The following is an 18388-nucleotide window of genomic DNA, read 5'->3' as shown; positions in this document are numbered from 1 at the left end:
GCCGGCGGAGCGCGCAGCGCCCAGGCCCCCGCGCCCGCCCGGCCCGGCCCGGCCCGCGCCCCCGCGCCGCCTCCGCTACGACGCGGCCCCGGCCGCACCACTTGGCGATCTGGCTTTAGGTTCTCCGTAAGGCCGTTTTCTTTTCCCATTCGCTCATCTGCCAGGAAAAGGGACTTGCCGTTGGCGCTTCGGCCTCTTGTTCATTGAGAAAAAAGAGGAAATACTCCGCGTGCGCTTGTAGAAGGGGGGTCGTCTCCAGCCCCGAACCCCGGAGTGTTCATCAGCGGGGAATTTGGCTCCGAATTCTCTTTTTTTCTCCCGCCGATTGCTCGGAAGTTGGTCTGAAGCAGAGGTTGGAAAGAAAGGAAAAAAGTTTGCATCGAGACTGGATTTATTTGCACATCGCAGAAAGAAGAGAATCCAAGGGAGAGGGGTTGGTGCAAAGCCGCGATCACGGTGAGGCACGTTTGGCTCTTCCCCTCCTGGCGCCGCGGCCGGCGCGTTGTGGGCAACATGGAGTAGGTGCAGCCGGACCAGGAGTTGGGTCCGTCTCTCCCCGAGCCTCCCTTTCTCAAATCCCGCAGGGTCTTCGCGAGGATCCGGGGCGCTCCCCGCGGACCTGCCTCGCCCGGGGCTTGGGCTCGGCCTGCCTCTGCGGGGACTTCTGTATGCACCCCGTGCAGTGTCCCCGACAGGCGACCCCGCGCCCCCGCGCTCTAGGGGGTTGGGACGGAGGACAGCTAGCCTGAAGCCTGCTCCCAGCCGTGCACTGGCCGCGAATTCGGCGCTGAGAGCGGGAGAGGGAGAGAAAAACACTTTGTATTTTCCAGGTTGCCTTTGCAGGCGCCCGCATTTCTAACCTGTTCCTCCTCTTGGTGGAAGGCAAAGTCCAGGGAGAGGCTGTCCCTAGGCGGGGCGCTGGTGGGGCTGGGGGACACAGGTTGCCCGCCTCGGGGGCAGGAGACCCCCAGGGTGAGAAAAAGGCAGGGTGCCGGGTGGAGGGAGTGCCCGCCTCTGCTCCGTGTGGACAGTCTAGCCCGGAGCGGGTGGGAGCGTCGCCCTGCCTGGCGCCGGGGTCTCTGCGGTTCGGAAGTGCAGCTCTCTCTCTTCCGTTCTTCGTGGTCAGCCTGGGTCACACTTATTTTATTTTTGGAAGCTCGGGCTGACCCAGCGCAGGAAGAAAGTCATCAAGCGGTCGCGATCATTTTCCATTAGCTGAAAGTAGGTGGCAAAAGAAGCAATTTTTTATTTCCTTTTGTTGTTGTTGTTGCTGTGTTTTAATTTGGATTCTTGTGTGTTTTTTACAAAGCAGTTTCTGTGTCCGTTTGCCCCACCCTGGAGCTGAAGTTCTTTTCCCCTAATCCTCAGTCTGATCACACACTGTTCTTAATGGGGGTTTCAAAGCACTTTCAAAGGGGAGGGGGGACTGGGAAAGAGAAGAGGGGCGGAGGTGGGGAGTCCAGCTTCGAAGAAGGAGGCCAGGGATCGGATCGGCAGAAATCACTTAAAAAATAAAAACAAAAAAGCCCCCTTTTCTTTCAAAGATGCTACTTTGACTGCAAGCAAATCTGCACCGAAAGTTTACAGCTCCGGGAGCTGGGTCCTGCGCGCCCGGAGTGAGCAGTGGGACCCTGGAAAATGCCCTTTTTTTAAAAAGCCATTTTTCTTTCACTTTAAGAAATATGATATCTTTTTTTTTTTTTTTCTCTCGACCCAAAAGGAGATAGGCGTGTGCAGATTACAGGCAATGCCCCCTTCGGTCAGTGCAGCGTGGAGTCGCTGTGTGTGCGTGGGTTGGACTTGTGCGTCCTGGCTGCGTGTCTCCGGCAGGGCTTTCGTGCTCGCAGTGTCGGGGTGGGAAACCTGTGCCGGATGTCCGAGGGGCTTTGCAGAAAGCCTGGCAGTGGGCGGCGTGACCTCTGCCTGGGGGCGGAGTGGCTCCTTGGGGCTGGAAGGCAGTTCTCTTGAGTTGGGGGAGATCTTAGCTGGGGAGAGGGAGGCGGGGGAAGTGTGCTCCTGCATTTCGTGACACGTACCCTTCGGAGGCGCCCGCGGCCCCCGCCTGTCTTGAGTCTGGGGATCGTAAGCAGAGGGGCAGCCTGGCCCATGGACAGCGTCAGTCCGCCTGGAGAAACTCCCCTGGGGATCGGCTGTGTCCCACCTGCTGGGGACGGTGTTGGGGCACAGAGAGGAGATAAACTAAGTGAAAGCAAGGGGCAGCGTTGTCTTCTGCCATTCTTTTGGAGGTGAGGAGATCCGGTTTCCAGCACTGCCTTGCTCCGAATTGGGAGACGTTTGTCACCTGCCTTGTTCGCTGTGGCCTCTATTCTAAAGAGCAGAGATCGGATAAAGGTCCACTTTTGCCTGTTTTATACTTTTTATTGTCATATAGGCTTGGGAAAGGGGGTGATCGTTTTGAAATTGAAGAAGGACTGCAGTTTAAGGAATTCCTTGACAGAATGCTAGATACGAAATGTGACATTTGAATTTTTAAAACGCTTTTCTGGTTATTATCACTTCGTTTGTGTTCTCAATTAGCAGGGAGAACAACCTTTTAGCTGCAGAATCTAAGGTGGTGTTCTAGGCTATCAGACTGTAAAGTACTTAATTCTTAAGTTGTTGAGAAGTTGAAAATAAATTCTTGTCTTCTTCTTGCTGTGTAAGTTTGCTTTAATGTGTTTCTGGCACCTAATAGGATTTGATTTGCTTTTAGTTCTATAACTTTGTGCTACTATACAATTAATAAAAAATGGCATGATTGTTGTAGAATTTGGGTATTTACTTTTTTACATGCCATATTCATTCTACCGGGTTTGAAAAAGTTACAGAATGCCGTATACGTCACAGTTAAAGTGTTTGATGTAAAAGTAAAAATTAAGAACCAAGAAAGAATCTTCTAGGTTGCATTATTAACGCTTAAGGCAAAAATGACTATGACAAATGGAAACCTATTTCAAATTTTGAAAGGATTTTCAACTTTTGAAAACATTGGTAGCAGTGTTATATTCCAGCAATACTTCCTTGCGATTTTTACGTTGAACCTGAACCTTACAAATTGTATGTTTCTTTGAATAAGGAATTCTTACTTAAGTGACTCAAAGATCAGCTTTGTATTGTTGTACATCACAGGATTACAGAATTGTCAGTAGCCCGCCGTAATTTTTACTTTTGGGTACATGCGTTGTTGATCATATGGCTAATACCTCCCTACTGCCATTCCATTTCAAATCCTGTTTCTCTAGGGAAAGTGGGAAGTGAGGAGTCAATTCAGGTGGGTGGAGAGTGGGAAGTATCTTAGAGTATCAACCGTTCTTTCCTCTTGGCTTCCTCAGGAGTTCAGATGTGTTCTAAGCCTGCTGGAGTGACCACACTTCCAAGACCTGATGGAGGCCAGAGCTCAGAGTGGCAACGGGTCGCAGCCCTTGCTGCAGACGCCCCGTGACGGTGGCAGACAGCGTGGGGAGCCCGACCCCAGAGACGCCCTCACCCAGCAGGTACATGTCTTGTCTCTGGATCAGATCAGAGCCATCCGAAACACCAATGAGTACACAGAGGGGCCTACTGTCGTCCCAAGACCTGGTCTCAAGCCTGCTCCTCGCCCCTCCACTCAGCACAAACACGAGAGACTCCACGGTCTGCCTGAGCACCGCCAGCCTCCTAGGCTCCAGCACTCGCAGGTCCATTCTTCTGCACGAGCCCCTCTGTCCAGATCCATAAGCACGGTCAGCTCAGGGTCGCGGAGCAGTACGAGGACAAGTACCAGCAGCAGCTCCTCTGAACAGAGACTGCTAGGATCATCCTTCTCCTCCGGGCCTGTTGCTGATGGGATAATCCGGGTGCAACCCAAATCTGAGCTCAAGCCAGGTGAGCTTAAGCCACTGAGCAAGGAAGATTTGGGCCTGCACGCCTACAGGTGTGAGGACTGTGGCAAGTGCAAATGTAAGGAGTGCACCTACCCAAGGCCTCTGCCATCAGACTGGATCTGCGACAAGCAGTGCCTTTGCTCGGCCCAGAACGTGATTGACTATGGGACTTGTGTATGCTGTGTGAAAGGTCTCTTCTATCACTGTTCTAATGATGATGAGGACAACTGTGCTGACAACCCATGTTCTTGCAGCCAGTCTCACTGTTGTACACGATGGTCGGCCATGGGTGTCATGTCCCTCTTTTTGCCTTGTTTATGGTGTTACCTTCCAGCCAAGGGTTGCCTTAAATTGTGCCAGGGGTGTTATGACCGGGTTAACAGGCCTGGTTGCCGCTGTAAAAACTCAAACACAGTTTGCTGCAAAGTTCCCACTATCCCCCCTAGGAACTTTGAAAAACCAACATAGCATCATTAATCAGGAATATTACAGTAATGAGGATTTTTTCTTTCTTTTTTTAATACACATATGCAACCAACTAAACAGTTATAATCTTGGCACTGTTAATAGAAAGTTGGGATAGTCTTTGCTGTTTGCGGTGAAATGCTTTTTGTCCATGTGCCATTTTAACTGATGTGCTTGTTAGAACTCAGCTAATGGAGCTCAAAGTATGAGATACAGAACTTGGTGACCCATGTATTGCATAAGCTAAAGCAACACAGACACTCCTAGGCAAAGTTTTTGTTTGTGAATAGTACTTGCAAAACTTGTAAATTAGCAGATGACTTTTTTCCATTGTTTTCTCCAGAGAGAATGTGCTATATTTTTGTATATACAATAATATTTGCAACTGTGAAAAACAAGTTGTGCCATACTACATGGCACAGACACAAAATATTATACTAATATGTTGTACATTCGGAAGAATGTGAATCAATCAGTATGTTTTTAGATTGTATTTTGCCTTACAGAAAGCCTTTATTGTAAGACTCTGATTTCCCTTTGGACTTCATGTATATTGTACAGTTACAGTAAAATTCAACCTTTATTTTCTAATTTTTTCAACATATTGTTTAGTGTAAAGAATATTTATTTGAAGTTTTATTATTTTATAAAAAAGAATATTTATTTTAAGAGGCATCTTACAAATTTTGCCCCTTTTATGAGGATGTGATAGTTGCTGCAAATGAGGGGTTACAGATGCATATGTCCAATATAAAATAGAAAATATATTAACGTTTGAAATTAAACTGAGCTGTTTTGTCTTCTTTTATCTTTTGTTTCTTTCAAGTGTAAGAAACTACATTTTATGTTAAGGGTAACATTTTAATGAAATAGTTAATCACTTGTCTATAGAATTATTTTATGATTGCTGCTTTAAAGTAAGCTGGATTTGATGATTTTTCAGAGACAATTCTAGCAATCAAGAGAACAACATTTAACTTATTATCTGTACTTATATGGGAGCTGATTTTAGCTATATCATTGTTCTTGTTCCTCCCCCCCCCTTTTTTTTTTGCAGATTATCTGACTTGTGTTTGTTCTGCAGAGGTTTTTTTTTGTTTTTTTTTTAAATCTTTGATTCAGGAGACTTTCCTTAAAAATTAACAGTTAAGCTTTTTCTTTATATACAGTATCAAGGATTAATTCCATGAGGATAATTCAAAACTACTGAAATGAGTTTAGCTCAATAAACATTTATTGAATGTCACCTGTGTCTCAGACATGCAGTATTCACAGATCAGTTCTTACAATTAAGGCCAAAAATATTTTCCTGACTTAGCTGATCGTGGCAGTGTTTTTTCCAGTCTATTTAATTTTTGACTCTGAAACATCACCATTTTACCTAATTCCTTATGTTAGAAAAGACATGAAAAATAGAACTTGCTTTGATTCTGGTATTTGGTGTCATAAAATTTGATCTGATATTGGTCTTACTCAAGCCAAAGAAGGCCAATTTAAGGCCCTGACTTATTCAATCAGATTATTCAGAAAATTGTTGCTCTGGGAAAAAGATGCAGCATGAGAGTCAGTGTGCTTGGAGCTGTCTTTTAGAAGCAAAGGTACAGCGAGCTGCTGCAAGCCCATCTTGACAACTATTAGGTTTTAAGTCACTTGATTAGTCACTTTGTGGCTGATGTTTTTTTTTTTTTTTTCCAAAAGTTTGTACTTTTGCTGCCAAGAGTCACCGGAAGTCTAGAAAATAATTTATCTGTCATTATTGTTTAATCTCTTGTTTCCTGTTCTGAGGCTCCTTCTTAGTACAGGTTGTCTTCTGTTTTGTTTTTTAAAATTGGCTTTCAAGGAACTATATAGCCTCCTACATTAAGACATTGCTCTAAGGACCTTCAATTCCCTCTGACTTCCTCTAAGAAACATAGTTAACTTAGAAATGATTTAAGCTTCAACTTTGAGTTACTGAATGTTTCAATTCTAACACTCTTAAAACGTCACCCTGGTGGTCTAAGGAAGAATTCCGTTGCTGGAGAATAGGGTAGGGTTTCTTATTCATTATATAGTTTTCAAGATGTGTAAAGCACAAAAATTTTGACTGATTAGCTTTGTTCATCAAAAACTGCCATGTGCATAGACAGAGCTCTTTTTGGTATAGAAATTGTGAGTTAAATATTTTTTTTCACCGCATAAGTGGCTTTCAAAGTATTCTTAGACATATTGCATCAGATGTCATTGAGTGTTTATTGAAAAAGTAAGAACCTCTTCCCATAGTTACTGAGTCAGAATCTGATGGTGTGGCCTAGAAATTAGCATTTTTAATCATTCTACAAGTGATTATGTGCAGTGTGGCAACTACTGACCTAGGAATTGCTTTCTAACTTGGTTTTTTTTTGTTTTTTTTTTTGAGACGGAGTCTCGCTCTGTCGCCCAGGCTGGAGTGCAGTGGCGCGATCTCGGCTCACTGCAAGCTCTGCCTCCCGGGTTCACGCCATTCTCCTGCCTCAGCCTCCCGGCTAGCTGGGACTACAGGCGCCCGCCACCACGCCCAGATAATTTTTTTGTATTTTTAGTAGAGACCGGGTTTCACCGTGTTAGCCAGGATGGTCTCGATTTCCTGACCTCGTGATCTGCCCGCCTCGGCCTCCCAAAGTGCTGGGATTACAGGCGTGAGCCACCGCGCCCGGCCTCTAATTCAGTTTTTTAACGGGCTCTGATCTCTAAAGTATAACTCATTGGTTTGAATATAGAGCATAAAGTGATAGTCAACTGAAATTTGAAGAGGATTTGAATTAAGTATATTAAGTCCTATGAAAATAATTTGTTTAAAGATAAATAAGAAAATTGGAGCCCAGGCATGGTGGCTCACGCCTGTAATCCCAACACTTTGGGAGGCTGAGGCAAGTGAATCACTTGAGGTCAGGAGTTTGAGACCAACCTGGCCAACATGATGCAACCCCGTCTCTACTAAAAATACAAATTAGTGGGCATGATATCAGGCACCTATAATCCCAGCTACTTGAGAGGCTGAGGCCGGAGAATTGCTTGAACCTGGGAGGTGGAGGTTGAAGTGAGCCAAGATCGTGTCACTGCACTGTAGCCTGGACGACAGAGTAAGACTCTGTCTTAAAAAAAAAAAAAAAGAAAATTGGATTTCTCAAGAAGCTTCCAACTAACCTGTTAAATGTTGACTTTATCTATATACCAGCATAGAATTAATTTTCAAAATATGGAAGATTAAATATTTATATCTAATAGATTAAAAGCAACTGGCACTCATTCACTGCATTAAAAATAATTTCTTATTTTTATTTTTATTTTTGTTTTTATTTTTTGAGACGAACTCTTGCTCTGTAACCCAGGCTGGAGTGCAGTGGCGCGATCTCAACTCACTGCAACCTCTGCCTCCTGGGTTCAAGAGAGTCTCCTGCTTCATTTCAGCCTCCTGAATAGCTGGGATTACAGGTGCGCACCACCATGCCCGGCTAATTTTTGTATTTTCAGTAGAGATGGGGTTGCACTATGTTGGTCACGCTGGTCTTGAACACCTGACCTCAGGTGATCTGCCCACCTCAGCCTCCCAAAGTGCTGAGATTACAGGCATGAGCCACCGCACCCAGCAATTTTATTTATTTTTTATGTTATTATTTTTTGAGGCAGAGTTTTGCTGTGTTGCCCAGACCGGAGTGCAGTGGTAGGATTTTGGCTCACTGCAACCTCCACCTCCCGGGTTCAAGCCATTCTCCTACCTCAGCCTCCCAAGTAGCTGGGACTACAGGGGCACGCCACCATGCCTAGCTAATTTTTGTATGTTTAGTAGAGATTGTGTTTCACCATGTTGACCAGGCTGGTCTCGAACTCCTGATCTCAGGTGATTCATCACACTTGGCCAAAAATAACTTTTAATGTTGCAAATTATCTCACTTGGGAAAAAATATGGAGGAATAACCTCAATTTCTTAATCTCTATTTAAAGTTCATGAAAAATTATAACATGATAAATTCGTAATCCAATGGCCATTATTTTGATGTGATAGAGTAAAAGTATGATGATAATGCAAACATAACTGCTAAGCATTTAGGGGAATTTTAATCATTTTTGTGGTTTCTTGCTTTTTAATTTTTTTTTAAACCTGTGGATGCTCTATATTTGAGATTCATATAAGAATGACAACTTGATTGTTGTTACTTAAAACATTCATTTATGTGTTTTGAGGAGGAGATTTTAAGGCCCTGCCAAATTTCTGCCATGTTGTAGCTTGCTCTGGGGATTCTCTGTGAAAGAAGAAAGCCAAAACCCAAGCAAGTAATCCCAACCAAACTTTTTGCATAACTTCTTTCTTCAGTATACTTCTGTCTCAAGGACTACTTGACTCCAGGATATGTAAGTTAAGGTACTGATGATGTCAGATAAATGAATTTGCTCTTGCACAGTGCTGTAAGGTATTTGATAGGCAGTTGATGGGTTTGATGTAATTTATTAACTTTTAAGCATTTAGGTCAAAATTTTCAAAGGTTTAATGGTTTTAGAGTTTCACTTGAAGTCATACCCACAATTGGCCATTTGTCTTCCTCTCCTAAATGTGCACAAGGACCAGGGTATAAACACAGAAGTTTCAACTTTGAAAATGGGCTGAATTTGTACAGCTCAAAAACAGGTCTGTCAACTTGTGGAGAATATTTTACATTATTTTCATAAAGAAAACATATAATAGTAGGTTATTAACTAGTCACGTCATTATTGTATCAGTATCCAGTCTCTGGTTTGCAATATCCGTTAAGGCAAAAGTCATGTTAATTTCTATTTTACTTTGGTCTAATGCCTCACTTCTTTATGACATACTAAGGGTGGGTCTCCATTGAGTGGAGGAGATCAGATTAGAATTTTAACAAGGCCTATCTGATTTGACGTAAAACTGATCATCAAAGTAAAGCTATACATCTGGAGTATTTCATCATGGGTTTGGCCATTCACAAGAGGATAAGAGTCAGATTGTATATGTCCTATACTGTAGATTTTATTTGTACGCCACACTGCCACTCCCTTTTCACCACAAGAGACAACTGTGTGAATAATGAGAGGCAAAATGTGAATACCGCTGATGATACTGCACCTCTGGTCAAAATTTAACTTAACACATTCATTTAATTTACAATCAAAGAAGAAAAAAGGGAGATAGAAATATAGCAAAAGAGGAAAAAAGTAACATTTAAACTTTTTTCCATGCCTAGCAAATGTTTTACATTTTTATTTAATACTACATTTTGATTGACTTAAATAATTTTTAAAAGTCAATCTTATTTGGCAACTCATACTTTTTTTTTTTTTTAAATAAACTGTTAAAGGAGATTAGAAAGCCTTGGCCTCTGGCTTGGCTAGATGAGACATGTAAGGCTTCAGCATCACTTATGAATTTATTTCTCAAAACAGTTGCTAATACACAGAGAAGAATAAATAATTTGACTTAATACAAGGACTCACTTGGAAGAGAATTTGGGCACAGAAATATAAATTTGGCATTTCAACCTAGTTTTTGGATGCCTACTGCTTACAAATTACTGGCCAGTTGATCTAATGCAAAAGGAAAGCGGTAGCAACTCTAATGCAAGACAGGACTTAGAAGAACAAGCAAGATGCTATGAGAGTGCAGAAATTGAGGGAAACATGGATGCATTCTCGTTAGTTGGTTTGATCACCATGTCTTTGCAATGGTTTCAGATACTTAAATACCTCAAGAGTTTTTGCTAAGACAGTTGCAACAGAATTAGCATCACTCATTAAATAAAACTATGCTCACCATCCCATATCCACATCCTAAAATGAATTGTAGAGGTGTTTAATGAATATGTGAACAACTACATGTTGCTATGTTCATTCTTTTTTTTTTTTTTTTTTGAGATGGAGTTTTGCTCTTCTTGCCCAGGGTGGACTGTAGGGGCATGATCTCAGCTCACCGCAACCTCCACCTCCTGGGTTCAAGTGATTCTCCTGCCTTAGCCTCTTGAGTAGCTGGGATTATAGGCATGTGCCACCACACACGGCTAATTTTGTATTTTTAGTAGAGACGGGGTTCTCCATGTTGGTCAGGCTGGTCTCGAGCTCCTGACCTCAGGTGATCTGCCCGCCTCGGCCTCCTGAAGTGCTGGGATTACAGGTGTGAGCCACCGCGCCCAGTCGCTATGTTTATTCTTAATTTTGAGATTCATGACTCACTAAAACCTTCCCTTAAAAAAATACAAATAAAAAAATACTTTTTCAAGATGTAGAACTAAGAAACAAGTTGAAAAGATCTCTCTATTCTTGTTCTTCCAGTTCTTGCTGGAATTTACCTTTTGCCATTAACCCATAATTTTAGCTTGCTTCTGTACCTAGAGAAGGATGAATTGGAAATAATCAAGTTAGGGGGGCAAAAAAAAAAAGTGTAAATGATATTGTGAAAAGAAGTGGTTGAGCTTTGGAGCAATTCTGCCCTTGCCAAAAAATACCCGAGACCTGGCTGCTCAGGCTCACATGGCTCTCAAAACCTATGTGACCCTCTCCAGTTCCTAGGCCAATGCAACTTTCATTTTTGGAATAGTTTTTGCTCCAAATAAAATCTAGTTTATTGACTTGCACCAATAGTGTTTACAGTCAAGCAGGGTTCCAATAAATATCATGTTTGTATCATCTCTCATTTCTCCAGATTCCTAGTAGGCATAGGGCACCCATCCTGGCCTCAAACGCAGATTTCCTCCTCCAAAGTAGTCATAAAATAGCCAAAATGTATCTGTAGCTACTCACACTAGAAGGCCGCTCCTGAGTTTCCTATTAGAAAGTCATCTTTATAAGTTCAGAACAGCATTTAAGTTTGCATATCTAGGCTGGGTGTGGTGACATATGCCTGTGATCCCAGCACTTTGGGAGGCTGAGGCCGGCGGATCACAAGGTCAGGAGGTTGAGACCAGTCTGGCCAACATAGTGAAACCCCGTCTCTACTAAAAATACAAATAATTAGCCAGGTGTAGTGGTGTGCACCTGTAATCCCAGCTATTCGAGAGGCTATTCGGGAGGCTGAGACAGGAAAACTCGGGAGGTTGCCGTGAGCCGAGATCATGCCATTGCACTCCAGCCCAGATGACAGTGCAAGACTCTGCCACAAAAACAAAACAAAACAAAACAAAAAATTTGCATATCTAATGGCCACTGTGAACATTATAAAATGTAGTGACCAAGCAGCCTAGCATGTATCAAGCAATAGCACATTCAAAGCCTTTGGATAAATTTAGTACCTGCTCTGTTAGCAAAGCTAATGGCTAGGATGCCCCAAGAGATGTTTGTCTCTGACACATGACTGTAGTAGTGAGTAACTGACTCCAGGAACATGGGCAACCACACAATCAACATTTGCATTTAGGTCTTGATGTCACCTGGACTCTGACCTACACCATTAGGATAGAGCCTAATTGATTTAGTTTTGTTTGAACTGTAAGTGTAAGCTTAAACTTTGGAAATACTGAAAATATGGATTATTTTACAGAGTACTGGTTTACTTCAAACCATCTGTGAAAAGTCACATGATGTGACTCTGATAATATGTCATCTGTTTCTTTGCCCTTTTACATGAACAACCAAAACTATAGGCCCAGAGTGTAATTACTTGTCACTAATTTAGTATTTATTGTGTATCTTCAGTGTAAAAGGTATTATGGTAGATAGGGAAAAAGCATTCGTTAGATCTATGACTATGAACAAGCAAATGAGGAATGACTGCTCATGACCCTTTGGAAGCTGATTATCTAGGAATTAGATTATAAATCATAGAAAATGACTGGTAGCTGGCCGGGTGCAGCAGCTCACACCTGTAATCCCAGCATTTTGGGAGGCCAAGGTGGGATCACAAGGTCAGGAGTTTGAGACCAGTCTGGCCAACATGGTGAAACCCCATCTTTACTAAAAATACAAAAATTAGCCAGGCATGGTGGCAGGCGCCTGTAGTCCCAGCTACTTGGGAGGCTGAGGCAGGAGAATCACTTGAACCCGGGAGGCAGAGGTTGCAGTGAGCCAAGATCGCACCACTGCACTGCAGCCTGGGTGACAGAGCAAGACTCCAACTAAACAAACAAACAAAAAAAAGTCTGCTTCCTGCCTTGGGTGATTTGACCCGGCAGGGGACATTTGTCAAAGTCTGGAGACGCTTTTGGTTTTCACTACTGGGGGCTGGAGTGGGAAACGACTGGCATCTAGTGGGTATAGGCCAGGGATGCTGCTAAACATCCTACAATACCCAGGACAACCCTCCATAACAAGAATTATCAAGCCCAATATCCCAATAATGCTTAATTTGAGAAACCCTGCTGTAGCTGGGCGTGAGGGGCTTATTCCTGTAATCCCAGTGACAGGAGGACTGCTTGAAGCCAGCAGTTTAAGATTAGCTTGGGCACATAGAAAGACCCTGTCTTTAAAAAATATAATATTTAAAAATTAGCCAGGCAGAGCCGGGCGCGGTGACTCACGCCTGTAATCCCAACACTTTGGGAGGCTGAGGCAGGCGGATCACCTGAGGTCAGGAGTTCGAGACCAGCCTCAACATGGAGAAACCCCGTCTCTACTAAAACTACAAAATTAGCTAGGCATAGTGGTGCATGCTTGTAATCTCAGCTACTCGGGAGGCTGAGGCAGGAGAATTGCTTGAACCCGGGAGGCGGAGGTTGCGGTAAGCCGAGATCGCGCCATTGCACTCCAGCCTGGGCAACAAGAGCGAAACTCCGTCTCAAAAAAAAAAAAAAAAAAAAATTAGCCAGGCATAGTGGCATGCATCTGTAGTCCTAGCTATTAGGACTACATGTGAAAAATTTTTCTATCAGAAAAATGATCTGTATCTGTAAAAATATGTATGTCCAATGCACGTGCTTTCCTATAGTGCTTTAAGTTCATTAGCCTTGGAGACAAGCGCCTGTGCAAATGCCCTTCTCTGTTACTTGTTAGCTAATACTTAACAGGCTGAAGTGGGAGGATCACCTGAGCCCAGGAATTTGAGATTATGGTGAATATAAGACAGAACAAGACCCCCTCTCTGAAAAAGAAAAGAAAAAAAAGAAAAGAAATAAACCCGCCACAGAGAAAGCTGCGAGAGTAGTGAGGAGAAGGTAATATATTCATATATCCTTCCAATACACGGCAAGAAATGCTGTCAGCTGTGTGAGAGAAAGAGGTCAAAGGACAGGTGGAGATTACTGTGACCATAACTTTGGAATTTCCATTCTAAGTGCTAAGCCTCTAAAATTCTATGAGAAAAGGGGGCCAGGCGTGGTGGCTCACGCCTGTAATCCCAGGCTGAGGCGGGCGAATCACGAGGTCAGGCGTTCGAGACCAGCCTAGTCAACATGATGAAACCGCATCTCTACTAAAAATACAAAAATCAGCCGAGTGTGGCGGCACACACCTGTAATCCCAGCTACTCAGGAGGCTGAGGCAGGAGAATCGCTTGAACCTGGGAGGCGGAGGTTGCAGTGAGCCGAGATTGTGCCATTGCACTCCAGCCTGGACAACAAGAGCAAAACTCCGTCTCAAAAAAAGAAAGAAAAGAAAAATGACCTGTATCTGTAAAATATCAATATATGTCCAATACACCTACTTTCCTATAGTGCTTTAAGTTCATTAGCCTTGGTGACAAGCCCCTGTACAAACGTCCTTCTCTGTTACTTATTAGCTGTGTGGCCAAAGGCAAGTTACTCAACTTTCCCAAGCCTAATGTCTTCATCTGAGAGATAATACTTCCTGCTCGAAAGGTTACTGTGAAGGTTGAAGAGATGTGCGTGAAATATTAGCCTTTGTGATTGGTACAAAGTAAGTACTAAAGAAATAGTAACTCTAACTTGTTTCAGTTGAATTCCACCCCCTATCAGTTCCCCTTGTCAGGCACAGTTTTAAATACTGAAGGTATAAGACATCATCTGCCTTGCTGGAAGTTGTCTGTAGGACAACTACATACGTATTTACTATAGAGTATAAGAAACATGATAAAAGACTTAAAATACATATGAAGGGAAAGTGACTAACTCTATCTTGGGTGTAGTAAGTGGGATCAGGGAAGTTTCTTAGGGTAATGTCACAAAGGGACTTGGATGATTTTCCAAAAATGGAGTGGTAGGTAGGAGTCCAGACAGCCAAGCGTGGATGAGAAAGGGATTCGTTCTTGAAAAAAAGAAGAAGAAAAGTGATATGAAGCTAAAAGAATTAATAAATTTCAGATCAATATTTATTTACAAGAGATTTAAGTTTCTAAATAATGGCTTCTAGTAATTACACACACACACACACATATATATAAAGAGATGTGCATTTTTAGAGTTTGTTGATGTTATAAATGTTGTTTATTAATGTTTCTTTTTTTTTTTTTTTGAGCCGGAGTCTCGCTCTGTCGCCCAGGTTGGAGTGCAGTGGCACGATCTCTGGCCCACTGCAAACTCTGCCTCCCAGGTTCATGCCATTCTCCTGCCTCAGCTTCCCGGGTAGCTGGGACTACAGGCACCCACCACCATACCCAGCTAATTTTTTTGTATTTTTAGTAGAGACGGGGTTTCACTGTGTTAGCCAGGATGATCTAAATCTCCTGACCTCATGATCCGCCTACCTCAGCCTCCCAAAGTGCTGAGATTACAGGCTTGAGCCCCCGCGCCTGGTCTTTTTTTTGTTTTGTTTTGTTTTGTTTGTTTGTTTGAGATGGGGGTCTCACTTTGTCACCAGACTGGAGCGCACTGGCGCGATCTTGGCTCACTGCAACCTCTGCCTCCCGGGTTCAAGCTATTCTCCTGCCTCAGCCTCCCAAGTAGCTGGGACTACAAGCACGTGCCACCTCGCCCAGCTAATTTTTGTATTTTTAGAGACAGGGTTTCACCATGTTGGCCAGGATGGTCTCTATCTCTCGACCTTGTGATCTATCCGCCTCAGCCTCCCAAAGTGCTAGGATTACAGGTGTGAACCACAGCGCCTGGCCTGATGTTTCTTACTGGACATAAATTTGTTTTGAATACCAAAACTTAGTCAACTGTCCCATAAAATTCACAAAACTCCTTTGTTGCCCAAAAAACACACAAAATGGACTGGGCATAATGGCTCATGCTTGTAATCCCAGCACTTTGGGAGGCCAAGGCAGGAAGATTACTTGAGCCCAGGAGTTCAAGACCAGCCTGGGCAACACAGTGAGACTCACTCAGTCTCTATTAAAAAAAAAATTTTAAATAAATAAATAACAAATGAAAACCCTACTTTTAGAATGGTTCACTAAGTAAAATTATTAGTCTACCCTAGTTTTAATTAATCTGTGGTATATATATTTTCCTTTTTCTCTCTTTTTTTTTTTTTGAGATGGAGTCTCGCTCTGTCGCTCAGGCTGGAGTGCAGTGGCGTGATATGGGATTACAGGCATGAGCTACCACGCCCGGCCAATTTCCAATTTGTGGTACACATATTTTCATTTATTCTAAGTTATTTGAAAAGTTTTGGAGCAAACATGAGTATAAACCTTTTTTTTTTTTTTGAAATGGAGTCTTGCTCTGTAACCCAGGCTGGAGTGCAATGGCGCAATCTCGTCTCACTGCAACCTCCACCTCCTGGGTTCAAGCGATTCTCCTGCTTCAGCCTCCCAAGTAGCTGGGATTACAGGTGCGCGCCACCACGCCTGGCTAATTTTTTGTATCTTAGTAGAGATGGAGTTTCACCATGTTGGCCAGGTTGGTCTTGAACTCCTGACCTCGTGATCCACCTGCCTCAGCCTCTCAAAGTTCTGGGATTACAGGTGTGAGCCACTGCACTCAGATGAGTATAAACCATTATAAGTAACAATCAATTTTTAAAAGTTGTATTATTGATTAAAGATATATTCAGAAGCCCTTTTTTTCCTTTCCTCACTCATCTTTCATTGTTGATAGGTTCTAACATGTTATTTTCTGACCACTCACCTAAGTAATTGACTTTAAAATACACTTCTACTGAAAAAAAAGACATAGGTAATTCCTTTGGTAATGCAATGAAATTTTTTTGTATGACAAGTAACTCTAAATTGGATTATCCATTAATAACATAGAAATCTGAAAAGAAATGTGTGTGGATCTATTATTGTTGATTATTACAACTATCTCAGTCCATTTTCTGTTATTATAACAGAATACCTAAGACTGGGCAATTCAGCCGGGCACAGTGGCTCACACTTCTAATCTCAGCACTTTGGGAGGCCGAGGTGGGTGAATCACCCGAGGTCGGGAGTTCGAGCCCAGCCTGGCCAACATGGTGAAACCCGTCTCTACTAAAAATACAAAAGTTAGCTGGGCATGGTCTGTAATCCCAGCTACTTGAGAGGCTGAGGCAGGAGAATCGCTTGAACCCAGGAGGCAGAGGTTGCAGTGAACCGGGATCACGCCACTGCACCCCAGCCTGGGCGATAGAGTGAGACTCAGTCTCAAAAAAAAAAAAAAAAAAATACTGGGCAATTCATGGGCAATTCATCAAGCAAAGAGGTTTATTTGGCTCACTGTCCCTGGAAGTTCAAAATTGGGTGGCCACACCTGACAAGGACTTCATGCTACATCATAACATGGCAGTTGGCATCACACAGTGAGAGCACAGGAGACAGCAGTGAGTGAATGTGTGCAAAAGAGACACAATACAAGGGGCAACCTTGCTTTTATTTATTTATGTATTTATTTTTGAGATTGAGTCTTGCTCTATCGCCCAGGCTGGAGTGCAGTGGCATGATCTCGGCTCTTTGCAACCTCCACCTCCTGGGTTCAAGCAATTCTCCTGCCTCAGCCTCCCAATTAGGTGGGATTATAAGTCCCCATCCCCACGCCCAGCTAATTTTTGTATTTTTAGTAGAGATGGGGTTTCACTATGTTGGCCAGGCTTGTCTCCAACTCCTGACCTCAAGTGATCTGCCCACCTTGGTCTCCCAAAGTCCTGGGATTACAGGAGTGAGCCACTGCGCTTGCCCACAGCCTTGCTTTTTAACAACCTGTTCTCTCCCTCTTGGTAACTGATCTCAGTAACTGAACTCATTCCCTCAAGATGGCATTAATCCCTTCATGAGGGTGGATCCTTCATGACCCCAAAGCCTCTTAAAGTTCTCACTATCTTTCAACACTGTTATATTGGAATCCAAACCTCAACATGAATTTTGGTGGGAACAAAACCATATTCAAAGCATAGCAACTATCTATAAAATATTAAATGTGTAAAATTTATAACATGACTTAATAGGAAGAACACTAGCTATAGAACCGTAGGCCAAGTGTCTTCATGAGCAAATCACTTAACTTCTCTGTGGTTCAGTTTCTTCCCTAAAAATGGTAGTTGTAATATATACTTCATGAGTGATCTAATAATTAAAAGAGATACTCCCTTTTAAATAAAGTACCTTATTAAAGGGAACTGTTAAATGGATATATTGATAATATAGTTATGTTCTTTAATGGATTATAATTTTTCCACAGAGAATGCGTGCATGGGTGTATATACATGTATGTCGATACATATATAGATTTTTGCAATGTTCCTACTAAAAGAAATAGCCATGTTAATTAACTTATGGACTAGTTTTATCCAGTGTTTATCTACTTTGAATGCACTAACAGAAGAACTTTAAGAATTCATTCATAGTCCCAAGTAGTACATATTTCCATTAATAACTTCCCAAATGGAAAATAATTCAGTAGATAATAAAGGTATTGGCTGGGCGTGGTGGCTCATGCCCGTAATCCCAGCACTTTGGGAGGCTGAGGTGGGAGGATCACGAGGTCAAGAGATTGAGACCATCCTGGCCAACATGATGAAACCCTGTCTCTACTAAAAATACAAAAATTAGCTGGGCCTGGTGGCACGCACCTGTAGACCCAGCTACTCAGGAGGCTGAGGCAGGAGAATTGCTTGAACCCGAGAGGAGGAGGTTGCAGTGAGCTGAGATGGCGCCACTGCACTCCAGCCTGGTGACAGAGCGAGACTCTGTCTCAAAAAATAATAAATCAATAAATAAGTAAATGTATATTGAAGGTGTTGCAGGAAGAAAGAGCATAAATAATAACACATCAAAATGTTATTAT

The 18388-nt window shown here is 42.9% G+C and overlaps 1 protein-coding gene across 4 annotated transcripts; it reads left to right on the top strand.

The window, feature by feature from the left end:
• The first annotated feature begins 319 nt into the window (after positions 1 to 319).
• SPRY2 (sprouty RTK signaling antagonist 2) lies at positions 320 to 5113 on the top strand. 4 transcript variants are annotated; one of them, XM_004054630.5, is made up of 2 exons: positions 320 to 456; positions 3333 to 5113. In XM_004054630.5, the coding sequence occupies exon 2, from the start codon at positions 3384 to 3386 to the stop codon at positions 4329 to 4331; it is 948 nt and encodes a 315-aa protein (XP_004054678.1). In that variant the 5' UTR covers positions 320 to 456; positions 3333 to 3383; the 3' UTR covers positions 4332 to 5113. The 4 variants fall into 4 exon arrangements, with proteins under 4 accessions (XP_004054678.1, XP_055215609.1, XP_004054680.1 ...); XM_055359634.2 differs by lacking the exon at positions 320 to 456 and adding an exon at positions 491 to 1221; XM_004054632.5 differs by lacking the exon at positions 320 to 456 and adding an exon at positions 1419 to 2246.
• The last annotated feature ends 13275 nt before the right edge of the window (positions 5114 to 18388 follow it).

The sequence above is a fragment of the Gorilla gorilla genome, chromosome 14 (assembly GCF_029281585.2).
Source record: "Gorilla gorilla gorilla isolate KB3781 chromosome 14, NHGRI_mGorGor1-v2.1_pri, whole genome shotgun sequence".
Lineage (NCBI taxonomy): Eukaryota > Metazoa > Chordata > Mammalia > Primates > Hominidae > Gorilla > Gorilla gorilla.
The sequence above is the reverse complement of the archived record's forward strand: the minus strand, read 5'-3'. Positions and strand labels throughout refer to the sequence as shown.